At 41.2% G+C, this 22,388-nt stretch overlaps 1 protein-coding gene, 1 long non-coding RNA gene and 1 other non-coding gene across 3 annotated transcripts; 1 reads left to right on the forward strand and 2 right to left on the reverse strand.

Moving 5' to 3' along the window:
• The first annotated feature begins 7,187 nt into the window (after positions 1–7,187).
• LOC127775241 (small nucleolar RNA R71) lies at positions 7,188–7,294 on the forward strand. The gene has a single exon (XR_008017917.1). It is a non-coding gene; the product is annotated as a small nucleolar RNA R71 (small nucleolar RNA).
• An 864-nt stretch (positions 7,295–8,158) lies between these two features.
• On the reverse strand, positions 8,159–9,181 carry LOC127774929 (uncharacterized). Its single transcript, XR_008017849.1, has 2 exons — positions 8,826–9,181; positions 8,159–8,401 (listed from the first exon to the last, which is right to left on the reverse strand). It is a non-coding gene; the product is annotated as an uncharacterized LOC127774929 (long non-coding RNA).
• A 10,153-nt stretch (positions 9,182–19,334) lies between these two features.
• LOC127773127 (uncharacterized) lies at positions 19,335–20,382 on the reverse strand. The gene has a single exon (XM_052299153.1). It carries the CDS (start codon positions 20,303–20,305, stop codon positions 19,760–19,762), a length of 546 nt encoding a protein of 181 aa, XP_052155113.1. The 5' UTR covers positions 20,306–20,382; the 3' UTR covers positions 19,335–19,759.
• Positions 20,383–22,388: the final 2,006 nt, after the last annotated feature.

Consider the following 22,388-nt stretch of genomic DNA (forward strand, 5'->3'; position numbering starts at 1 on the left):
GATCTGCATTTACACTTTTTTTTAGGTTTCAAAAAAGCATATTTAGGTCCACACGTGAAAGAACCTCATGAATATCGAAGACTGCTACTGAGTTGACACCATTCCAAGAATTGAATTCATTCCGCTGACAGAAGAGGGGGACGGGCAAGGATATACATTTTGGTTACTTGACATTCCATTGAACTTTGTCAAACTCTTGTGACTTGTGCAGATACTTCTCATGCTCTATGATCAAGATCATACACCCACTTTTATGCACATGCTAAACTCCTACACTGGGAGCTAAGCAATATTCCATTCCATATCCATATTTCCACCAAAATAAATTCTCCATGCTTTCATGTGCTTTCTTCTCCCGAAAAGGAAAATCCTTTTGAAAAAAAAAGAAAAAAAAGAGGAGAGAAAGGCATGGTTATGAAAAAAAAAAAGTTATGCTTAGAGAGACTGAGTGAATCATTTGAGGAACTTGGTTTTCTTTTCCGAAATCATTTGAAAACTTCCGGAATAAGAGTTGAATAAAGATCGGGTGATTGGTGCTCTAATTGTTGTTCTGTCTTTCAACCGCCTAAGGCAAGGAGAAGCAGTGTCTCGTGGGAATCAGGGGTAAGAGTAAGCCAACGTGCCAAAGATTATTTAATCTGAGAGAGAGTACATATACCTTGCACCTGTATTTTTGAGATACGCAGCATAGTAGCAACTCCTGATCAACAACCAAGTCTTTGTTTCCTTTCGTCCTTCACTCGGGACGAGCAAAGGTTCAAGCTTGGGGGGTTTTGTTGACGGTCGTTATCGATCAGTTTTGACCGTCAATATTACTAAAACAGGAGAGAACTAGTGATGGTTGCAATGCATATGTTTGTTAGAATAATAATATTCCACTAGTATTAGGTCTACTAACCTTTTGCAGAGAATGACAATAAAGTGGAGGAAAATCGACATCAACACAAACGATAAATCAATCGGACGATGTCGAGAACCAGACTTATGTACGAATGGGACAAGAACTCAGAATTGACACAATGAATTGGACCAAAATTCACAAGTCTGCGAAGTGAAGCAATAGAGGAAGTCGTCAGCCGAAGATGGGCTGGTTTGGGCTAGCCCATGGTTCGGCCGAACCAGGGGGTTCGGCCGAACCCCGATCTCTCTCATTCCTCTCAAGCTTAGTTCATTGCTAGGAATTATATTTCTAGTAATGTCGTTAAGAAATACCAACATAGGTGTTCTGAAGCATGCGGCGCCCACCATTCTTGCAGGCGAACAGGATAGTGCCGCGCCCTCCGATGCGGACGAGCGAGCCATCCCCGAGTCGGACATTGCCAGTGACGTTGGTGTCGAGCCGGTCATGTGGTTCGACGCGTCGGTGTCGAGGATCTAGCGCTTGTTGTCGTGGTCGGTGGCGTCGTCCAGCGCGGCAATCACCTTCTGCTCCACAAACTCGACGACGTCTGGGCAAGGCCGCAGTGCGGGCGGCGACGGTGTCGCGCACGGCGCGCCCGTCTCCTCCACCACATCAATGCAGCCGCCCGTCATGAGCATGAGCGTGGGCTCATCCTCCTCCTGGGCCACGTGCGCTTGCTCCTGCTTTGGCTTGCTCCTGCAATCTTTGGCCCAGTGGCCAAGTTTGCCACAATTACGGCACTTGTCCTTCTTGCGCACCGGGCTAGCGTTGTCGCCACCACCACTGCCATTGCACCCTTGCCCGCCGCGGCGCTTGCCACAGGTGTTGCCTCCAACATTGCCCTTCTTCACCTCCTGTTCCTTTTTCTTGTGACGTTCAAGCCACTCTTCTTCGGTGAGATAGAGCTTGCCGCTGTCACCTGGTGAGGACGAGGACGACGAATGGCCAGAGTCCTCAGCCGCCTTGAGGCGTCCAGTGACCTCCTCCAGGGACAAAGTGGAGATGTCGAGCAATGCTTCAATGGAAAGAGCGAGTTGTAAGAACCTGGGCCGAGCGACACAAAGGTACTTCTCGACAACCGTGTCATCCGGCTCAGGGTCGCCCAACGTGGACAGCTGCGTGACGATAGTGTTGAGCCGCATGGCAAAGTCCTTGACCGACTCCCCGTCGCGGAACGCGAGAGCCTCGTACTCGGAGCGCAGCTTCTGTGCACTCGGCTTACCTACGCGCATGGTCTTGATGCAGTCCCACGCTGCCTTCGCCGTCTCCTTGGTCGCCAGCGTCGAGATCATCTCGACGGGGACGGCGCTGCAAATGGCGTCCAACGCCATTCGATCTTCATGGAGCTCCATCGCGACCCCTCCCGGATCGATGGTGCCCCACAAGCAGTCAAGCATCGAGCTTGCAGCTTGATCTTCATCAATAAAGACCACTCGTTGTAGTTTGTCTTCGTGAGCACGGGGTAGTTTGCCGCGCCTCCCGCCTCCTTGACCACGCGGTGAATCACCAACCCGCGGTCGTTCCCGCCGCTGCCCGAGGCGTGGCCGCTGGAACCTCCTAGAGTGCTCTTCGTCAGGGACGACGAGCGACGGCGAGGCATGAGTGCAACTTCAAGAGCACGATCATGCGTCCAAGCCCTAAACCTTGCTCTGATACCAATTGTCAGGAAATCCCAACGAATCAGCGAGCGGGCGAGAACGAACACCGGACGAACACAACGCACGCGACACTATAGATAATCTGAAAATGAGCAGAGACACACGAGAGTTGGCGCTGCGTAAAACTTCCTGCAGCTTTTCTGTTTTCTTCTCCTTATTTATAGCAAAACGAAGATGCAAGAAAGGAAAAATCCAGCTATGGAACCGGCCCACGCCGCGGATCGCTCGCGTCCATCCCCACGAGTTCGCGACGTGCGCATGCCCCCGCTGATCTCGGCCACGCGCGGCTATTCCAACGCCATGACCCCTACGCGCGCGGCGTCCACAAACCGGAGCTCACGCGCATGCAATGCAACAGAAAAACGGAAAAATGCAAAGCGTAAAACGCACAAGGTTTATATCTAACATGATCTGCAACCATATCAGCTTCCTCTCAATTTGGTCAAATGAATTATAACAATAATAGAAACTGTAACATTTTGTATTGGAACATCAGGGTTATAAATTCAGCTCAAAAATGGCTGGCCCTCTCTGAAAAGATCTCAGAATCTGCATGCTCAATAATCTGCCTGCAAGAAACAAAACGAGAACATTTTGACTATTCATACATCAGAAAATTCTGCCCTAGAAGATTTCATAAATTCATCTTTCATCCATCTAATGGAAGTTCAGGGGGAATAATTATTATCTGGAACAGCAGCATTTTAACTGGATCCTTGATTGAAAATCAACCTTATGCCATCACGGTCCAGTTTGTCTGAAACTCCTCTCTGCATGAAACCTGGTTTTTATCTAATATTTATGGCCCTTGTGCTGGGGAATTGAGAGATGAGTTTGTCACCTGGCTAAATAACATTGAAATGGACATAGATCAGAATTGGATTCTAATGGGGGATTTCAATTTCATTCGTTCAGTGCAAAATAGAAATTTACCTGGTGGGGACATGAATGAAATTCTCATTTTCAATGAAATCATTAGTAACATTGGTTTAATTGAGATCCCCCTAAAAGGAGTGTCTTACACCTGGAGTAATATGCAAGATCAGCCCCTGTTACAGCAACTTGACTGGGTCTTTACCTCCCCTGCTTGGAGTCTGAAATTTCCCCATACTTCTGTCACAGCTCTGGCAAAATATATCTCAGATCATGCCCCATGTAATATCTCTATTGAAACCTCTGTTCCCAAATCTAAAATTTTTAGATTTGAAAACTACTGGATAAACATGCCGGGTTTTTTGGATGTAGTCACATATTTCTGGAACATTCCTGTTAGAGGAAATAATAAAGCTATCTGTCTGAATGGAAAGATGAAAAATGTAAGAAGAGGCCTCAAAATCTAGAGCAAGAGACTATCTAACCTGCACTCACTTATTTCAAACTGCAATGAACTTCTACTAATCTTGGACAATATTGAGGAGCAAAGAGCTGGCCATTCAGGAGTGGAATTACAGAGCCATCCTAAAAGATCATATTCTTGAACTACTGAAATATAAGAATGAATTCTGGAAAAAGAGATACACAATCAGATGGGTTAAGTTTGGGGATGAAAACCCAAAGTACTTCCAAGCTGCAGCTACAGACAGACATAGGTGAAACAAAATTTCACATTTAAAGGTGGATGACAGAATAGTTTCTTCCCATGAAGAAAAGGCTCAAGTGCTGCTAAATACCTTCGAAAATAGAATGGGCACCTCTAAGCCCATTCACTTTGTTTTTGACCTAAATCAACTAATACAGCAAGTCCCTGATTTGAATCTCCTGTCTGCTATCCCAACCAGACATGAAATGGACCAAGTCATTAAACACATGCCAACAGACAGAGCTCCAGGACCAGATGGTTTCAACGGGTTATTCCTCCAGAAATGCTGGCACATAATTTCTGAAGATTTCTATGCTCTGGCAGACCACTTTTTCAGTAATCGAACATCAATACAAAACTTAAACAATTCTTTCATCACTCTAGTCCCAAAGAAGCCCAGCCCAGAAAGCCCTAATGACTACAGACCAATTGCCTTGCAAAACTCTACTTTGAAATTCACCTCCAAGATTATGGCTAACAGATTGCATACAGTTATTCTGAACCTGATTCATGAAAATCAATATGGGTTTATTAAGGGTCGAACAATTCAGGACTGTGTGGCTTGGAGTTTTGAATACATCCACCAGTGCCATCAGAGCAACAAAGAAATTATAATTATAAAAATAGACTTTGAGAAGGCTTTTGATCTAGTAGAACTTGAAGCTATCCTAAAAATCCTTCAAGCAAAAGGTTTTGATCAAACTTGGTTATCTTGGACCAAAGAAATTCTCTCCACTGCATCCACCTCAATCCTACTCAATGGAGTACCTGGTAGAGAGTTCACCTGTAAAAGAGGAGTAAGACAAGGAGATCCTCTATCCCCATTACTTTTTGTGTTGGCAGCAGATCTCCTTCAATCCATCATCAATAAAGCAAAGGAACTTGGTATCATCTCTCCTCCTATCACAACACATTCCAACTCCTACCCAATAATCCAGTATGCCGACGACACCTTGATAATCATGCCTGCCAAACGAAGAGAAGTTTTATGTCTCAAAGCTCTTCTTCAATCCTTCTCTGTCTGCATAGGCCTCAGGATAAACTATCACAAGTCATGTATGCTGCCCATAAATGTGGATGAGAATAATATGGAAATTCTAGCTGGCACCTTTGGATGCTCTGTAGGCTCAATGCCTTTTACATATCTGGGATTACCAATGGGCATTAACAAGCCAAGAATCATTGATTTTGCACCTTTAGTAGACAGAATCGAAAGAAGATTACCATCCACTTCAGTATATCTCAATCAGGGACAAAGATTGACTTTGGTCAACTCAGTATTGTCAGCTCTCCCAACCTACTATATGTGCACCCTAAAACTCCCAAAAAAGATCATTCAGCATATTGACAGAGCAAGACGACACTGGCAGCCTGGGATCTGGTATGTAAGCCTAAAAATAAGGGTGGGTTGGGAATTCTGAATTTAGAAGTGCAGAATATTGCTCTCCTCATCAAACATCTTGATAGATTTTTTAATTGCAAAGATCTACCATGGGTAAAGTTAATTCAGAACAAATATTATGCTGACTCAGACAAACCACCCCATTAACATAAGGAAAAAGGGTCATTTTGGTGGAAGGACATTTTTAGGCTCATCCCTATTTTCAGAGCAATCACAACTGTAGCTATTGGATTGGAAACACAACCCTTATATGGAAAGACAATTGGAATGGTCAAATTCTGCAAGACACTCTCAGTCTCCTTTCTTTCTTATCCAAGACAGGAGGACATATCTTTCAGGAATTTCAACCTCTCATCAAGCAATATTGAACAACTTTTCCACATCCCTATCCCAGAGCAAGCTATTAGTCAATGGCATGAGTTAACAAATCACATCGCCCTTGCTAATCCATCTGAAGAAGCTGATCAATGGAATTACATATGGTTTCCAAACATATACCAACCCAAACGACTGTATGACCTCTTTTTTGCTCATATTCAGCCAGATATCCCTCTTACCCTTGTTTGGAAAAGTAAATACACTATGAAGATAAAGGTTTTCCTGTGGTTACTTCTGATGGATCGACTAAATACGAAAGAACTCTTACAAAGAAAGCGATTTAACACTCAAAGGGGAACCATATGCAATATCTGCAATTCGGCAACCACAGAAGACTACACCCATTTGTTTTTCTCCTGCCATTTTGCTCAGCAATGTTGGAACCATCTTAGTATAACATGGAACCTGAATATGGAATTCATGAGCATGATAATGACAGCACAACGACAATTTCCACACCCCTTTTTTATGGAAATTCTTAGAATTGGATGTTGGAACTTATGGGCTAGAAGAAATGATCTCATATTCAATGGAGTACCCATCAGTTTCAAGAGGAATTTATTTGGCATGTGCATAGAGTAAAGACTTTAATCAAACCAAGTTGGCAATCATGGATACAATCTATTAGCTAAAAATCTTCTTTCTCTTTCTGCTGTTTTTATTTCCCCCTTACTATCTCTCTCCTGTACATATTTTATTTTAATATATCACAGTAGGAGCCTCTCCTGCTGTTTAACCGTTAAAAAAAAGTAACATATAAATTATTAGAATGGTTCTCTCTACTATGATCTTTCCACGGGATTAAATAAATACGATACCCTTGGAATACTCTCGGGTGAAATGCTACAATGGTATATCCGTGCACTTGCGGATGAACTATGTAACCATAATATACCAGGAGTATTTCTGCACCATTGCTGGGAATTATATTTCTAGTAATGTCGTTATGAAATACCAACATATCCCAAAGTAGGATTGAGGTGGGTGTAGTGGTGACAAACAATATATAGTGGTTTCTTTAGTGTTTAGCTAACATTAAAGTAGTTATCAAACTGCATAGGCATGGTATCTCTGATGGTGTGCATGCCGCGTTGACGGGTTTGGAGTCGTTCCTCACTCTAACCCATATTTGAGACCATCTTCTCAATCAAGCCATTGGTATCTCTGACCGTCTTTGAGAAGAGTGCTCCTCCAGCAGCAGCGCCCAGGTGATCCTGGGACGAGAGGATTAATCCGTTGAAGAAATTCTGTAGGATGAGCCACTCGTCCATCCCATGATGAGGATGGGTGGTGACGTACTCCTGCAGCCTTTCCCAAGCTTCAGGAATGGTTTCATCCCTCGTCTGCTGAAAGCTGGATATTCTCCCACGAAGAGCGTTGGTCTTGCCCATCGGGAAGAATTTTGAGAGGAATACCGTTGAGCACTTATTCCGGGTATTCACCATTGCACGATTGGCGTAGAACCACTGTTTTGCTCTTTCGAGGAGGGAAAACGGAAACAGTTAGAGCCTGATAGTATCTAGACTGACTCCGTGCTACAGATATCCAGGAATTTGTGCAGATGAGCACTTGCATCCTCATTAGGCTTGCCACAGAACGGCTAGCCTGCGCTATGTTGGTTAGGCTGGTTTTCAGATAAAAAGTCACCATCTCCATGCCGACTCGGGGTCCAACGGGCACTTTGTCAGTGGAGAGATCAGCGAACTCGCGAAGTGTCTTCTCAGCTGTATCGTTAAGTGTTGATGATGCTGGTATGCTGATCCGGTTGCTGATAAAGTCACTTGAGGAGAGATGACTCTAGGTCTGGCTCTTCTCAGGAGTGATTTTGGATTCTCTTTGAAATTGATCAGCAAATCCAAACCAATCATGCACTACCCTGTTCTCAAATAAAAGAAAAAACAAACAACGGTTGCCTACAAAGGACAGTGATCATATAAAGGTAATATATAAAATTATTAGCATGTAGTAAACTCTTAATCATTTATCTTCCCTAGCAACGGCGCTAGAAATGCTTGTTGGTATTTCTTAGCAACACTACTGGAAATATAATTCCCAGCAATAGCACTAGAAATAATCCTGGTATATTATGGTTCAGATGTGATCCGCAAGCGCACGGATATACCATTGTAGCATTTCACCTGGGAGTATTCCAAAGTATCGTATTTATTTTATCCTAATGAAAGATATAATAAGAGAGTACTATGCTAACAATTCATATATTACTTATATACATCAAAGTCTATGCAAGGGTTAATTCAGTTCAAAGGGTAGGTTGACACATAGAAGAAAGAACTATGAACTACTCTCTCTCTAAATATAATCTAGGCTAAGCGGAGAAAGAATAGGAAAAGTATCATTGTTGTACTTCTAGTATACATACATCTTTAGCCTCCTAGTAGACAGTCATGCAACCAATACCCCGTACCCAATGTCCTCCTGGTGTTTCGAGAGACCACCCCTGGTTCCGAGTTCCTTACGATAACCTGTCATGGCCATCCAACCGGAGTTAAATACAGAGGAGTGCCCTCCCCAGGAAATTGCACTTAGGATAATATACACATGCAGAGGAACACCCGTACTGAGCTGTCACCATTAGTGGCCAGCCTCTGAACCACTGTATATTACCCCAATTAATGGTATCTAATAATCTAAACACCGCGCTTACATTACTAGATACTACTCTACATCCTTGCAACCGACATAGAGCAACCGAATACGAGGACACTAAAACCACACCAATACACTTATCTGGAAAGCTAGTTACATGACTATATTGATTCAAGTATAAAGTAAAGTCGGTACTCAAATAATATGAATGGAATAAAATACCGAAAATGTATAAAGAAGAATATTCTATTAATTCAATAAGTCTTACAAAAGAAGAGAGGAAAGCTACTAGAGCCATACCCAAAATATCCTAAAGACTTGAGGACTATGAAGACTATTCTATTTCCTACTCCACTAGCACTAGAACTACTAAACTAAACTTGAGAGAGCTCTTGATCTTCTTCTTGAGGTGTGTGTGAGAATGAATGAGAGGAGGGGTATTTATAGGCCATGAGGTGCCTTGGGAGTGTGGAGATGCTCCAAGCATTCTAGGAGCATCTTTGCTCTCCTCATGACAAGTGGCATGATGAAGCATTCAAAGAGCATCTTTCACCCTCCTTGTGCCATGTGTCCATGCTTATGATGGTTTCCACCGGTAGAAACAGCCACAACCGTCATTAGGAAACAGGTACTACCGACCTCGGCTTGGGCCTGGGCTGATTGGGCTTAGCCATGGTTTGGCCGAACCCTGGTCAGCTCCCCTGACGCTCATTTTTTTCTGCTAGACTGACAGGTGGGTCCCTCTGACGGTGACATCCATTTTTGGCCAAATTCAGATATATATAAATTGGACCGTTGGGCCTCCTAATGGATTTGCAGGTTACCGGCAGACTTTCGACCGATCGATCAATATCGTCTTTCACTTCACTTTGGTAGCTTCTCCTGCATTGGTTAGTTTGCCAAGCACATAGTGGAATAGAATATTTTATTTGTGAAATAATGCATTGCAAGCATAGTTAGTCTTCATATATTGGGTAATATTGACGGTCAAAACTGGTCGATAACGACCGTCAACACCCGTCACACATCGGGCCCAACAATCTCCCCCGTCACATCAACCCATGTGACCCCGAAGACTTGTTACATGGCCTCCCCACCATGTGACCCATGGAAACTATTCCAGGTTCCAAACCTTGGGCTCTGATACCACTTGTTTAAAACTAGCCCCGGAATCGACATCAGTAACTAAACGCGGAAGAAAACGCCATAGGAGATCCAAACATGATGACGACACCGAGACACGATATTTGGTAACGGAGTTCAGCCGTAGCCTACATCCACGGGGCACTGATTACGGGCGCTCCTCACCGATCCAGCATATACAGTGTATCAGAGTTACAACGACTCACGGCCAAACACCGCCGGTAGCCGCTCCCTGTCGCTATGCTAAGTCGCCATTCGGTTACAACAGGCATGCCCCTCTATTTATGAGAGATCATAGGATAGAGTCCAACTCATACTTTGGTCCTAATACATATCACAACTCCAAGTCCTAAACTGTAACCGACTACGTACACATATTCAACACTGTCTCTCACTAGTAAATCCTCTCTACCCTTAGCCAATCTTAGCTTCGTGTCGTTAGACGAACCTGGTGAAGAGCCGACACACACGTTCCCTGTGGAAATCGATACCTTGGAATACTCCCGGGTAAAGTAATACATCGGTATTTTCCGTGCGCTTGCGGATATTATCTGTGAGTTTAAGAAATACCAACACACACGCATGAATGTTCTCCACACGAAGGGAAAGGGGACATATGAGTTTCCTCGCTCAATATGTGTTCGATGGTAATGAGTTAGGGTTCGGAAGCATGATCTTCAAATGTTTAAGAAGACTGTCGAAGCTACTATCAAATCATCCAAATATCACCTTCAACCTCATAAGTTCAAGAACTTACCATAATATTAGGAACTCACTATCACGGCCCTTTGACTTATCATTCAAAACATCCTTCGCTGCCTTCTTCAAAGCTTTAAAATTATCTAAACCTCTAGCCGACCCAACTAGCACCTCCAGATCTGCATGGCATACCATTTTCTCCAGATCAATATTGTCTTCACCACAACCATCCGTGTAATCCATGTCTTCAACATCCGGCCAATCTTTTTTTTTCATCGGGTCGATCTTCGTCATGTTCGCCATGAGGTGTCCATATAACATAGTTATCCATAAATCCACGACTCACTAAGTGCTCCATTACTGTTGTTAGATATGCCCATAACATTTCATTCTTACAGTTAGCACATGGACAACATATCCACCTCTTATTGTTTTTCTCAGCATGCACCTTAACAATATCAATAAATTTAGATACTTCTTCATATATGGTGGCAAATACCTCGGCGAATGATACATCCATTAGAGCATGTCCATATCTCTGCAATAATTACAATTATAACTATATTAGTGTCGTAGGCTCTCCGGGCCTTCTATTATAATTAAGAGATGAAATGAATAATTCAAGTCATCAAACAAGCATAATGAAATATCCAACGCCTTGAGAGAGGAATATTGGAGACATTGCTGGGCCTTTAGCCTGTCAGTCAACTTCAGCCTGAGATGTGCCAGTCAAACCACTCGAAGGCGGCGACCAGATGTGTTACACATTTAGGAGACTTGACAAAAATGGCTAAAGATCTACAACATCTCAAATATTCTTAACTCATACTCATGTGAATCTAGTTCCTAGGATGTGCACTAGATTCACACTTTCATCTCAAGCATGGTTATACATAGCAAACACAAATAAGATGAAAGCGATTATAAACTACATCTACTTTAGTTACATTGGCCGACCGGCCAAATAAATAATAGAACAGCGGAAGCTTGTCTACCCAATCCAGAAGCAAACCGACTAGGGGTTTACCCCCATTAAGTTCAAGTCCTAGAAGAAGCAGTCGAATACCCGCATCACTCAAAGACTAAATCTAAATCCTGCAAGCAAAAGGTTAATTCAACAACAAGAGTCAGCACATTATTAGAAATAATGTACTGGCAAGCACCAAGACAAACCTAACACTCTACTTGCAAGGCATATAATCAAGGAAGGCATAATATGGTTCTTTTTAGCATAAAGCAAGTTTTATTTGCATAAAACAATTTCAAATCAGATTTGCTTTCAAATAAATTTCAGCAAGCTAGTATTTTAGCAGATGGGTATCAAAGTAGATATTAATCATGTGTAAATATGCACCTCATTGCCATCCATGGCAGCAAGGAGATCATTCTCAAATCTCATCACAATTTGAAGGTAAATTTCAGCATTTAGAAGAATAAACACAAGTCTATACTCAATAGATATCTACACACCGCTCATGACCGCGAGCACGGCTAATCGATTAGTTTTTACTCTGCAGAGTTTGTACACTTTACCCACATGATGCGAAATAATAATCATGCAAGAGCATGGCACGCGATACATAAGTACCCGATTTATTACCCACAACAAAACTTTTCCAAAATTCATGATTTAGCCTTACACCAGCATGATACGTGTTACTCCATCCTAAGCCATACTCGATATATGACCTAGAACCGTTAAGTCGCGGGCCCACGCCTTAAACTTAACACTGTGGTGGCGGACACAACGGGAACCCGCCACGTGGCACAATAACATTGTATTGGACACGCTTAGTCACCTAAACTAACACGTCGGGGTAAATAGGAAGCTCCTCTGAATTATACGAACTCATACACACGGGCCTACCAGAATGTAAGGCTAAACCATAAATAATTTACTAAGCTTGGGCTATCCCATACTAGCACATGCGGTTGTACTGTATACGAAATGAACTGACATTGAGTGAAGTCCTTAGGTCAGTTTGGGCACACACTCCCCCTATCGGTACACAACTAATCACCTTATGTGTACCACATGAGGCCCAAACCTAAAATCCATGTTTTCCATCATTTTATTTGTCAAATACTTCATTTATTCATCTCTGTCCAGAATCTTAATAAAATCATTTTTCATGTTAATATGAGCCCAAGTGATAAGTAAAACAATTCTAAGCATGGCTAAGCAATATAGTAAACTAGTGACAATGTAACTCATATTCCAAGTAGTATTACGATATGATTCCTAAGGTTAGGAATGAGGGATATGGATATATGTGGGGTTAAGTTAATAATGCAAATAATAGGAATTTGTCTAACAAGTTTAACAAAATTTTAATTTATTAGTGTACAATCGACATGCAAGATTTGCAAACATTTTCAATAACCTCCAAAACATAGGATCAAAGTGATCAAAGAGAGGGAGGTTGGACTTGCCTTGCAACTGGAAAATGTCAGCACCTAATTCACTCCTTCACCGTTTAAGCAATCATCTATACAAAGTACACGTTATGCAATTAAACACCGAAATATGCGAAAAATCCAAAATGCTCTAAAATGCTTGATTAGTGCACAATGGATAGGTACTGGTCTAATATGAATTTAGGTGAAAGAATTTCTATTTTATCTCTTTTTATTTGAGAGTTATGAATTTTAGAAGTTTGCTCGGTATAGGGTAGTATTTACTTAGGTACTATTGTGATATGCTGTTGTAAGGTGATTCTTATTATGTTTATGTTTGCTGAGGTGAAGATATGTGTTTTCTAAGACTAACACATTTGGTTTCATAATTTTTAGAGTTAATATGAATTCTTTATGTATTTTACAAGTTTTAACGTGTTCTAGGCATATAGGCATAAAGTCTCTATGTGCACATGGCTTTGGAGATTTAGGTCCAGAACTTGCTCTAACTTGCTAGTGTTGTATAAAATGAGTATTTTAGTTAACTAATATAATCTTAGTTCATAATTTTAGAGTTTATATTATTTTACTACACATTTTATAAATAGGGATGTTCTATGTTAATTACTTAACTTATCAACCTAAAGATTGTTGCATGAGCTAAGTTCATCTAAGTTTTGGTAGATGTGGATGGAACTATGGCTCCACTGGTCCTAACAAGTTTTATTTGGATTTATTTGGAGCTACCATGCATATATATACTTATTCATATGTATTGTTTAACCACTATTATGTGTTTAGTACCTATTCTACCAAATTAAGGTTTAGAGTTATGGTCTGTACAGAGGGTGCTATAATTCACTCTACTAGGTTGACGTATATTACTTGCTGGTTCTATAGAAATTTGGTTCACTTCATTTAGACTAAAGATGAATTTTCTACAAATTTTACAATTTAAGGTATGCTCCATGTTGCTTATTCTTTAGATAAATGCTTAGGGGTTTTTATTATACTGTAAGTATGTCTTTTTATTTTATAACATTGAAGTGCACAACTCTATGATTCTACAGAACTTGAGTTTACTCAAAAAGGATATAAGATGAATTTTATATAAACTTCTAAAGTTCAGCTTATGCAAAACTAGTTATTTTAAAGATAATTTTTAGAGGCATTTGATGTAAAGTATGTATATGTTTTATTTTACTTTGTTTTTAGAGAACATGTTGGTAGATCTGTAGAAACTAAGTTTGCTCTAAAATGAGTTGAAATGATTTTTATATGCATTTTATAAGTTTGTATATGCTTTATGTATGATTTATCTTAGACCAATTTTAGAGGCTACATTTGTACTGTGAGTGCAAGTTTTTATGCAATAACACTAAAGTTCATGATTCTATGAGTTAACAGTAATTTGTATTACTGTAAAACGAGTTGTTTTCAATTTGTTAAGGATTTTACAAGTTTACATGTTTTTCTGATGAAAATATAAAGCTTTAGGCATTTCATTTAGATTTTTCCAGAATTTAAATAGATTGGGTCCACAGGTCAGTCTCAGGCCAATATGCAAAAGTGGCCCCTAGTGTTTCAGGAAATCATCCCGCAGTCCTGTGACTGTTCTGTGTGTGAGGTAGGTTTTACAAACTAGTACCTAGAGTTTTGATTCTTCTCAACAGAGGTCCTTGGATTGAGCTGACACAGAGCTAGCCATGCCCGAGCTCGTTCTCCAGCTCGCCGGTGGCAAACGGCGGCAGATCTCGGCGTGCAACCTAAGGATAAAATGTAAAGGGGTTCAAGGCGAGGCTATAGGTGGTATTCTTGCAAGCATTGGTCATCGGAATTAATGGCGACGGCAGTGCGAGCGGCGGTGGTTCTCGGGTGACGGTGCATGTGGAGCTAGAGCATTGATCTAGATGTTTAGCTACATGCATGTGCCTCTATGGGATCCTAGGATGCTTACCGAGCGTCCAAAGAAACTTGGCGAGGTCCAGATAGCGATGACCACAAGCAGAACGACTCGGCGGCGGCAAGAACATCCGGGGTGAATGGCGACGGCTCAATCGGCTTCAAGAACTATCATGCATGTGTGTCCATGAGGTTATTGAGGCCAGAGAGATGGTGTGTGCGCGAGTAATTGAATAATGGCTCACCGGAGGAGGCGGAATCCACAATGGCGACGGCGACCGGAGGTGAAGAAGATGGTGGCCGATCTCCGCACTTGCTGCGCCATTGCCTGGGATTTCTTGAGGGGTTTTGAGGAGGACTTCAAGGAGAAGATTTTGGCATGACGGCTCGGCTTGGCTTGGTCTACAGCGGTCGGAACGATGACAAGAACCCGACGGCGGCACTCAGTGCGTGCTCCGGAGCAACGATGGCGAGGTCCACATTCCCGACGATCCGCTGCACCAATGGGATGAAACTTAGAGGAATGAAATAGGCTTGGAGAGGTGATAATGGAACGCAAGTGGAAAGGTGATGACCGCGGCACAATGGCGGTGGCGACGGCCGTCGTCTTCAGGGCCGACGGCAAGGATGACGGCGGCGGAGGCGAGGCGATCCCTCTCTCTCGATTTGGTCTACACAGAAGTGGTAATGGAGATGAGGCGATGCAACTGGGAAGAGTTGAAAGCGAGCTCGGCGTTTTGAGGACGGCGACACGTCGTGTACACGCGTCGGCCACGCCCAGAACGCCTCTCCTCCCTCTCTCACGCCTGCTGGTCGGTTAAAGGAGTTGGACAGGGAGAGGGCAAGCCCAAGTGGCTGCCAAGCGCGCCCAGGTCGTGGTAAACTAGGTGGAAGAGAGAGGTGTGGGTAGAAACATGGGTGAGTTTGGTTTTTGGACGAATTTCCGGAATTATTTTCCTCCTCTAACTTTGTAGCTTCATAACTTAATCTGTGGACCAGATTAACTAGTGTTGATTTTACTGGAGGTAGATGATTATACCTACATTTCATTTTCTTTGGTTGCACTTAAAAATTATGGATAGATTACTCACAGAAATTAGAAGAAGAGGGGGCTTTTTGGAAAATAGTTTGGATTTTAAGGAGACCCAAAAATAGAAGATAAATTCTGGAAAATTATATTTATTTATGATAATTAACCTAGTATTTGAATAAATTATTTCTCCTATACACTTCCATGCAGTTAAATGCACTTTTAGACAAAGTATGGTTTTAGCCGATTAGGAATTATAATTAGTCTATTATTTGATTGGTTTGACTGATTTATTCGAGGTATCAAATTTAGATATTAAATTATACCAAAATTACAGTGAGTTGTATATGTCAAGTGTTGACGGTCGTTATCGATCAGTTTTGACCGTCAATATTACTAAAACAGGAGAGAACTAGTGATGCTTGCAATGCATAAATATGTTAGAATAATAATATTCCACTAGTATTGGGTCTACTAACCTTTTGCAGAGAATGACAATAAAATGAAGGAGAATCATCATCAACTTAAATGATAAATCAATCGGACGATGTCGAAGACCAGACTTATGTATGAATGGCCAAGAACTCAGAATTGACACGACGAATCAAGCCAAAATTAACAAGTCTACGAAGTGAAGCAGCAGAGGAGGCCACCAGCCAAAATGTGGGCTGGTTGGGCAGGCCCCAGGTTCGGCCGAACCTGGTGGTTAGGCCGAACCTCCCGTGAAGCCGATGGATGCAGGGTTTTGAGGGAACGGTGGAGATTCACTCCCTTTGGCGGTTGGAGAGTATTACCGACTTTTCCAACCACCATAACCGTCATTACCTGCCTATTTAAGGAATTCACTCTCTTCACTTCAACACACACCTCAAGCAAGAGCTCTCTCATTCCTCTCAAGTTTAGTTTAGTAGTATCTAGCTGGTGGAATAGAATTAGAATAAGAATCAGGAGTCCAGAAGCCTTCGGAAGAGTTTGGGTATGGCTCTAGTAGCTTTCCTTTCCTCTTTCGTAAGCTTTGTACTTTTATTAGAATACTCTTCTAAATACATTTCTGGTATTGAAATACTTTCCGAGTATATGAGTACCTACTTTACATTATGTTCTGGTTATACTGAATATACGGCTAGCTTATCTGGGAGATGCTTTGGTGCGGGTATAGTGTTTGCTTATGCAATTACTCTATGTCATGACGATGATATTAGAGTAGTATCTAGTCGTTTAGATGTGGTGTCTAGATTATGGGATATCATTATTTGGGGTTATATATTGCGGATGAGAGGTGGGCCGCTGATGGTGACACCTCAGTACGGGTATTGCTTCGCGCCTATATATAATCCTAAGTTAATTTCCTAGGGAGGGTATTCCTCCGTATTTAGCCCCGGTTGGATGGTCATGACGGGCTGTCGTAAGGAACTCGGCAGTCAGGGTGGCTTCTTGAAGTACCAGGAGGGCATCGGATAGAGGGTATTAGCTAGTATACCAGTTAACTAGAATGTATGTATACTATGTATGTTAGAGGTATAGGAATAGATTCTCTTTCTTTTTTTCTTTTCACCTAGGTTAGATTAATTATTATGAGGATGTGTAGTAATGCTTGTGTGTCACTCTACCCTTGGATTATCTTAACCCTAGCTTAGAATATGATTATCACAAGTAATATATAAGTTATTAGTTGAGTTCTCTCTGCATGATCTTCCCACGGGATGAAATAAATACGATACCCTTGGAATACTCTCGGGTGAAATGCTACAATGGTATATCCATACGCTTGCGGATGAACTCTGTAACCATAATATACCAGAAGTATTTCTACGTCATTGTTGGGAATTATATTTCTAGTAATGTCGTTAAGAAATACCAACATTAAGTAGAGCCTACATGAATTTTTCCACGATTTTATCTTGCATGAATTATTTTAGATAATTTGCAAGACTTATGTCTTATATGTGTTTCCCATTCCTAATTCCTAAATGCATGTAAATGTTTATAAAAGTTATATTTGGACTCTCATTAACCTGAGGTGATGTTGATATGTTAGAATTGCATTTTACCTTACACATGTCATAAGCTTCTTACCTATTTATGTATAAGTTTACTTTAGTATTAAATTAAGAGGATGCTTATAAAGGTAACTAAGGTGGAATATTTTCTATATAAGTTAATTTATTTACTCACTTCCATATTCATGACATGCTTTCAGATGAGTAGCCAAATTAGTTTAGTGAGGCATGGCATTAGCCATGTTGATATATTTTAAGGTGTATGGTTCATATTTTAACTTCCTCTAGCTAGCACTAGGCCCTAATGGTTTCGTTGTTTATCTAGATCTTAGTTATTATTCATGAGACCTATTATGAATGCAAATCGAAAATCCAAATGATGCATATGAAGGACTCAAGTCAAAACATGTCCTATGAGAGTATGCATGCTTACACATAAGTTTACATTTTTGTCCTAGGTTATAATTGAAAAAGTTTTAATTTGCCCTCAAATTTTATTCATGCTCACAAAAATGAAGAACTTTCCTTTCAACTAGTTTTGATTGAAATTCTTTAATCCTAGAATTCGGGTATGTTACAATTAAAAAAAACTTAAAAACATATATTTGTAACAAGGGATGCTAATCTATGAATTTTTTGTGAACATAGTTTTTTTTACATTAAATTAGGTAATCAAATTATCACATTAAACTGCTAGATGATGATATGACCACATGACATCAAAGATTTATCGATAAATAATGGACCTTTAATCTCTCCTAGAGGAAAATATAAAATTTTGTAATTAAATTATCATATTTAACCAACTAGAGGATGGGAGGATCACATGCCATCAAAGAGTATACATAAATTCAACAAACATAGGAAATTAAACACAAATAAAATTATTATTTTTACATGGCATCAAGGAAATTTTTTCTCTGTCCTATCTAGATCTAGCCAAATAGATGAGAGCAAAATACACAATTTTGGGTAATTATATTATATTATTAAATCACTAGAGGATGAGAGAACCACATGGCATCAAGGAGCACACTATTTTGCATGCATAGATCCAACTCAAACATATCAAAGCAAAGTAAAAAAAAAAGAAACAAACATGGAGCTAGCTTTTCCTACACTATTTTGCATGCATAGATCCATCACAAAAGGGGTTTTAAAATTATTAAAAAAATGTGTAGTTAGAGTGGAAAGGCATAGATCTAACCACTGTAGGAAAACCCTCGAAGATTTTAAGTTCAAAACCTCCCGCTTATATTTTGGTTGCTTTTGGAGAGAGAAAAACCTCGGATGTGAACAGGGGCTGGGGGAGGAAGAAGGCTATATAGCCGGATTTTTGCAGGCGGAAGAAATTGGGAGCCTGCGAAGATAGTCCGCCTGGAATAATCGCATGCGGCGCCTTATGTGCGCGTGGTCCGCTTATGTGGTCCGCTTGGCCCCGTGATACTTTTTTTAGGCGGCGCTATGGTTTGGAGGTGTATATCCGTTTGGAAAAATAAAAGGCAAACGTTGCTAAAAATCATTTTCCAGTAGTGGTACTGTCTGATCCGATCAGCCTAGCTCAACGCACATTTCACAGACCGAAAATAGTAAATACAAACTAGTATAATATTTTAAAGATGACGAATTAGAGCAAAAGGCAAAACATGGAATTGCATACGAGCTTTGAAAACGCGTATGGTTGTTACAACTTTATATATATACCCACACTGCCCTGCAGCAACGGGGGAAGGAACCCCTAGTAATTAACTATTCGACACTAACAGCAACAAAGATTAACACAAAACATCAATCAATCAAATGGAACAAATTAGTGAACTCAGTACAAAATGATAAACGTAAAAGGCCCTCTTCTTCCACGTTAAAAGACCTACACAACAAACGCAGGTCAGGTCGTGATAATTAACAAATTTAGACACTGTCAAGAAAATAAAACACAAAATTAGTAAATGAATTTCAGTAAAAGAAGGAAAAACCAAACCCAGGTCCTCCCCAAATCCGTGGACATCCTGATCGAATGACGTGACATCTCATATTCTCATCGATTCAGTCCTTCATGAGTCTCATATCATGCTGGCCAGTGTCATGCAGTTTTGTGCCATCTGGTTGAGCTCTACGTCGATCTTCTCCAAGGGGTTGTTGATCCCGGACTGCTTGAAGGGCCGATCGCACGACTCAAAGTCCTGCACAGCGAGCTGCAGCATGATCTTCGCCGTAGCCTTGTCTCTGAAGGTGATCGCCCGCTCCGCGGCGCCGATGGTGTCCTGGGTGTTCATGTACATGGTGTCGCAGAAGCTCAGCGCCTGCGTCTGCTGAGGCTGTGCGCCGCGGGACACCTTGGTCACGCGCTCCCTCGCATGCGCCGTGCGCTTGGAGAACGCGTCCACCTGCATGTTGAGCACAGCCACGACGTCGATCACCGGGTACTTGGACGCGTGCCGCCCGGCGGTGCTCTTGCACGTGTCTGGGAATGGAGTGCGAGAGCATATGTCAGCCACCGCCGGTGGCACGGCGCCGCCCTTCTTCGCCACAACGTGCGGGAGGAAGCCAGCTGACAGCAACGCCACCGCGGCGACGAGGAGGACGAGGTGGCCGTGGGCTGGTCCCATGATTTATTCTGTTAGATTACTCGTGGTGGTGGGAGCTATATATATGTGCAGCGGCACAGGAGGCCAAGGTAAGGGTGGTGAGATGCGCAAGGTGGGAGGGACTCTTATAGCATTGCCATCGTCCTCGAAAATGGTGGGTGGCCTCTAATTCTGCAGCACATTATGTCCACTGATTCCCTGTGCTTCTCCACGTTTTTGGGTTGTACCAATTAACTACTGCCAGGAAATTGTGTGGTGCTACAAATAGCTTAACTAATTTTATGATGGAAATCGATCATGTACTGCCTTTTTGAAGAATAGACTTTTACAACAAGATAATGTTTGATTCTGCCATGTCAAGCCGAATGCACAAAAGAAAAAAAAAATCATTGTAACGGATCCTTGGCACGAGATGATTAAGAATGACATGACCAGGTTAAAAAAAAAAAGATAAACCATCTAGTTCCAACAAATCCAAGGCTGAGAATTCGAGTCTCCATAAGGATGAACGATCTAGCTATAATAAGACTTAAACAACGAAACTTTAATTATGAAATGATTATGGCTAAGAAGGGTTTGACCGGTCAATCATTCGATAATCAGCCTAGTAATTTAAATAAATCAAGATTGCTTCCTACGAAAAGGTTCTTGACCTTGATTGTGTTTATGCTAGTAAATAATGTCACTTTTCGAAGAGCACACCTGTATCTAATGGCATTTATCTATCTTAAGCACTATCCTTATGCTAGTAAATAATATCACTAACTCCCCTAGAAGTCGGGACCCCAACTAGGATCCTCTGTATATAATGTGCTAGTCTTGGATCAACGCTAGCACCCACATTAACAAAAGATAATATCACAACCACATCACGATTATAATAATAAACTAGATGAAACCCGGTGCGTTGCTGCGGAAATTTCGTATGATAAACATAGAAAAGAAATATAAGATGAAGATATGTTCTTTTAGCTAAATGACACGATTTTGTATACTTCATGTAATTGCATATTTGATAATCATCGAGAAAACTATAAGCAATTGAGATTATTTGCTTTATGATATTTTAGATCAAATATTGATTGATCGTGTAAAGGAAAAAAATAAGACGATGGGACACGAAGGACAATGTGGACCGTAGAGCTATAAATAATTGAAATGGTATGGTTTAATGAAAGAAGAAAAATAGCATTAACTATATAGTCGTATATAGTCGTGTGTACATTAAGGTATAAAAAACATGATGAGCAGCACGTGAGACGGTACTCGATGTTTAATTTGTGAGCAGAAAATATAATAATTTTAATAGAAATCTGGCAAACCATTCATTTTCTGAAAACAAAGAATAGTACAGCATAACTAATTATAGAACTAAAAATAATAAGATATAGAAGTGTATGCTCACACACTACCGCTACTTTAGAAGTGATCTTTTGTCGTAGGCTCTCCGGACCTTCCATTATAATTGAGAGATGAAATAAATAATTCAAGTCATCAAACAAACATAATGAAATATCCGACGCCTCGAGAGAGCAATATTAGAGACATTGCTGGGCCTTTAGCCTACCAGTCAACTTCAGCCTGAGATGTGTCCGTCAAACCACTCGAAGGCAGCGACCAGATGTGTTACACATTTAGGAGACTTGACAAAAATGGTTAAAGATCTACAATATCTCAAATATTCTTAACTCATACTCATGTGAATCTAGTTCCTAGGATATGCACTAGATTCACACTTTCACCTCAAGCATGGTTATACATAACAAACACAAATACGATGAAAGCGATTATAAACTACATCTACTTTAGTTACATTGGCCGACCGGCCAAATAAATAATAGAACAGCGGAAGCTCGTCCACCCAATCCACAAGCACACCGACTAGGGATTTACCCCCATTAAGTTCAAGTCCTAAAAGAAGCAGTTTACCTCATTAAGTTCAAGTCCTAGAAGAAGCAGTCGATTACCCGCATCACTCAAAGACTAAGTCTAAACCTGCAAACAAAAGGTTAATTCAACAGCAAGAGTCAGTACATAAGCACCAAGACAATCCTAACACTCTACTTGCAAGGCATATAATCAAGGAAGGCATGATATGGTTCTT

The sequence above is a fragment of the Oryza glaberrima genome, chromosome 5 (genome assembly GCF_000147395.1).
Source record: "Oryza glaberrima chromosome 5, OglaRS2, whole genome shotgun sequence".
NCBI classification, from domain to species: domain Eukaryota; kingdom Viridiplantae; phylum Streptophyta; class Magnoliopsida; order Poales; family Poaceae; genus Oryza; species Oryza glaberrima.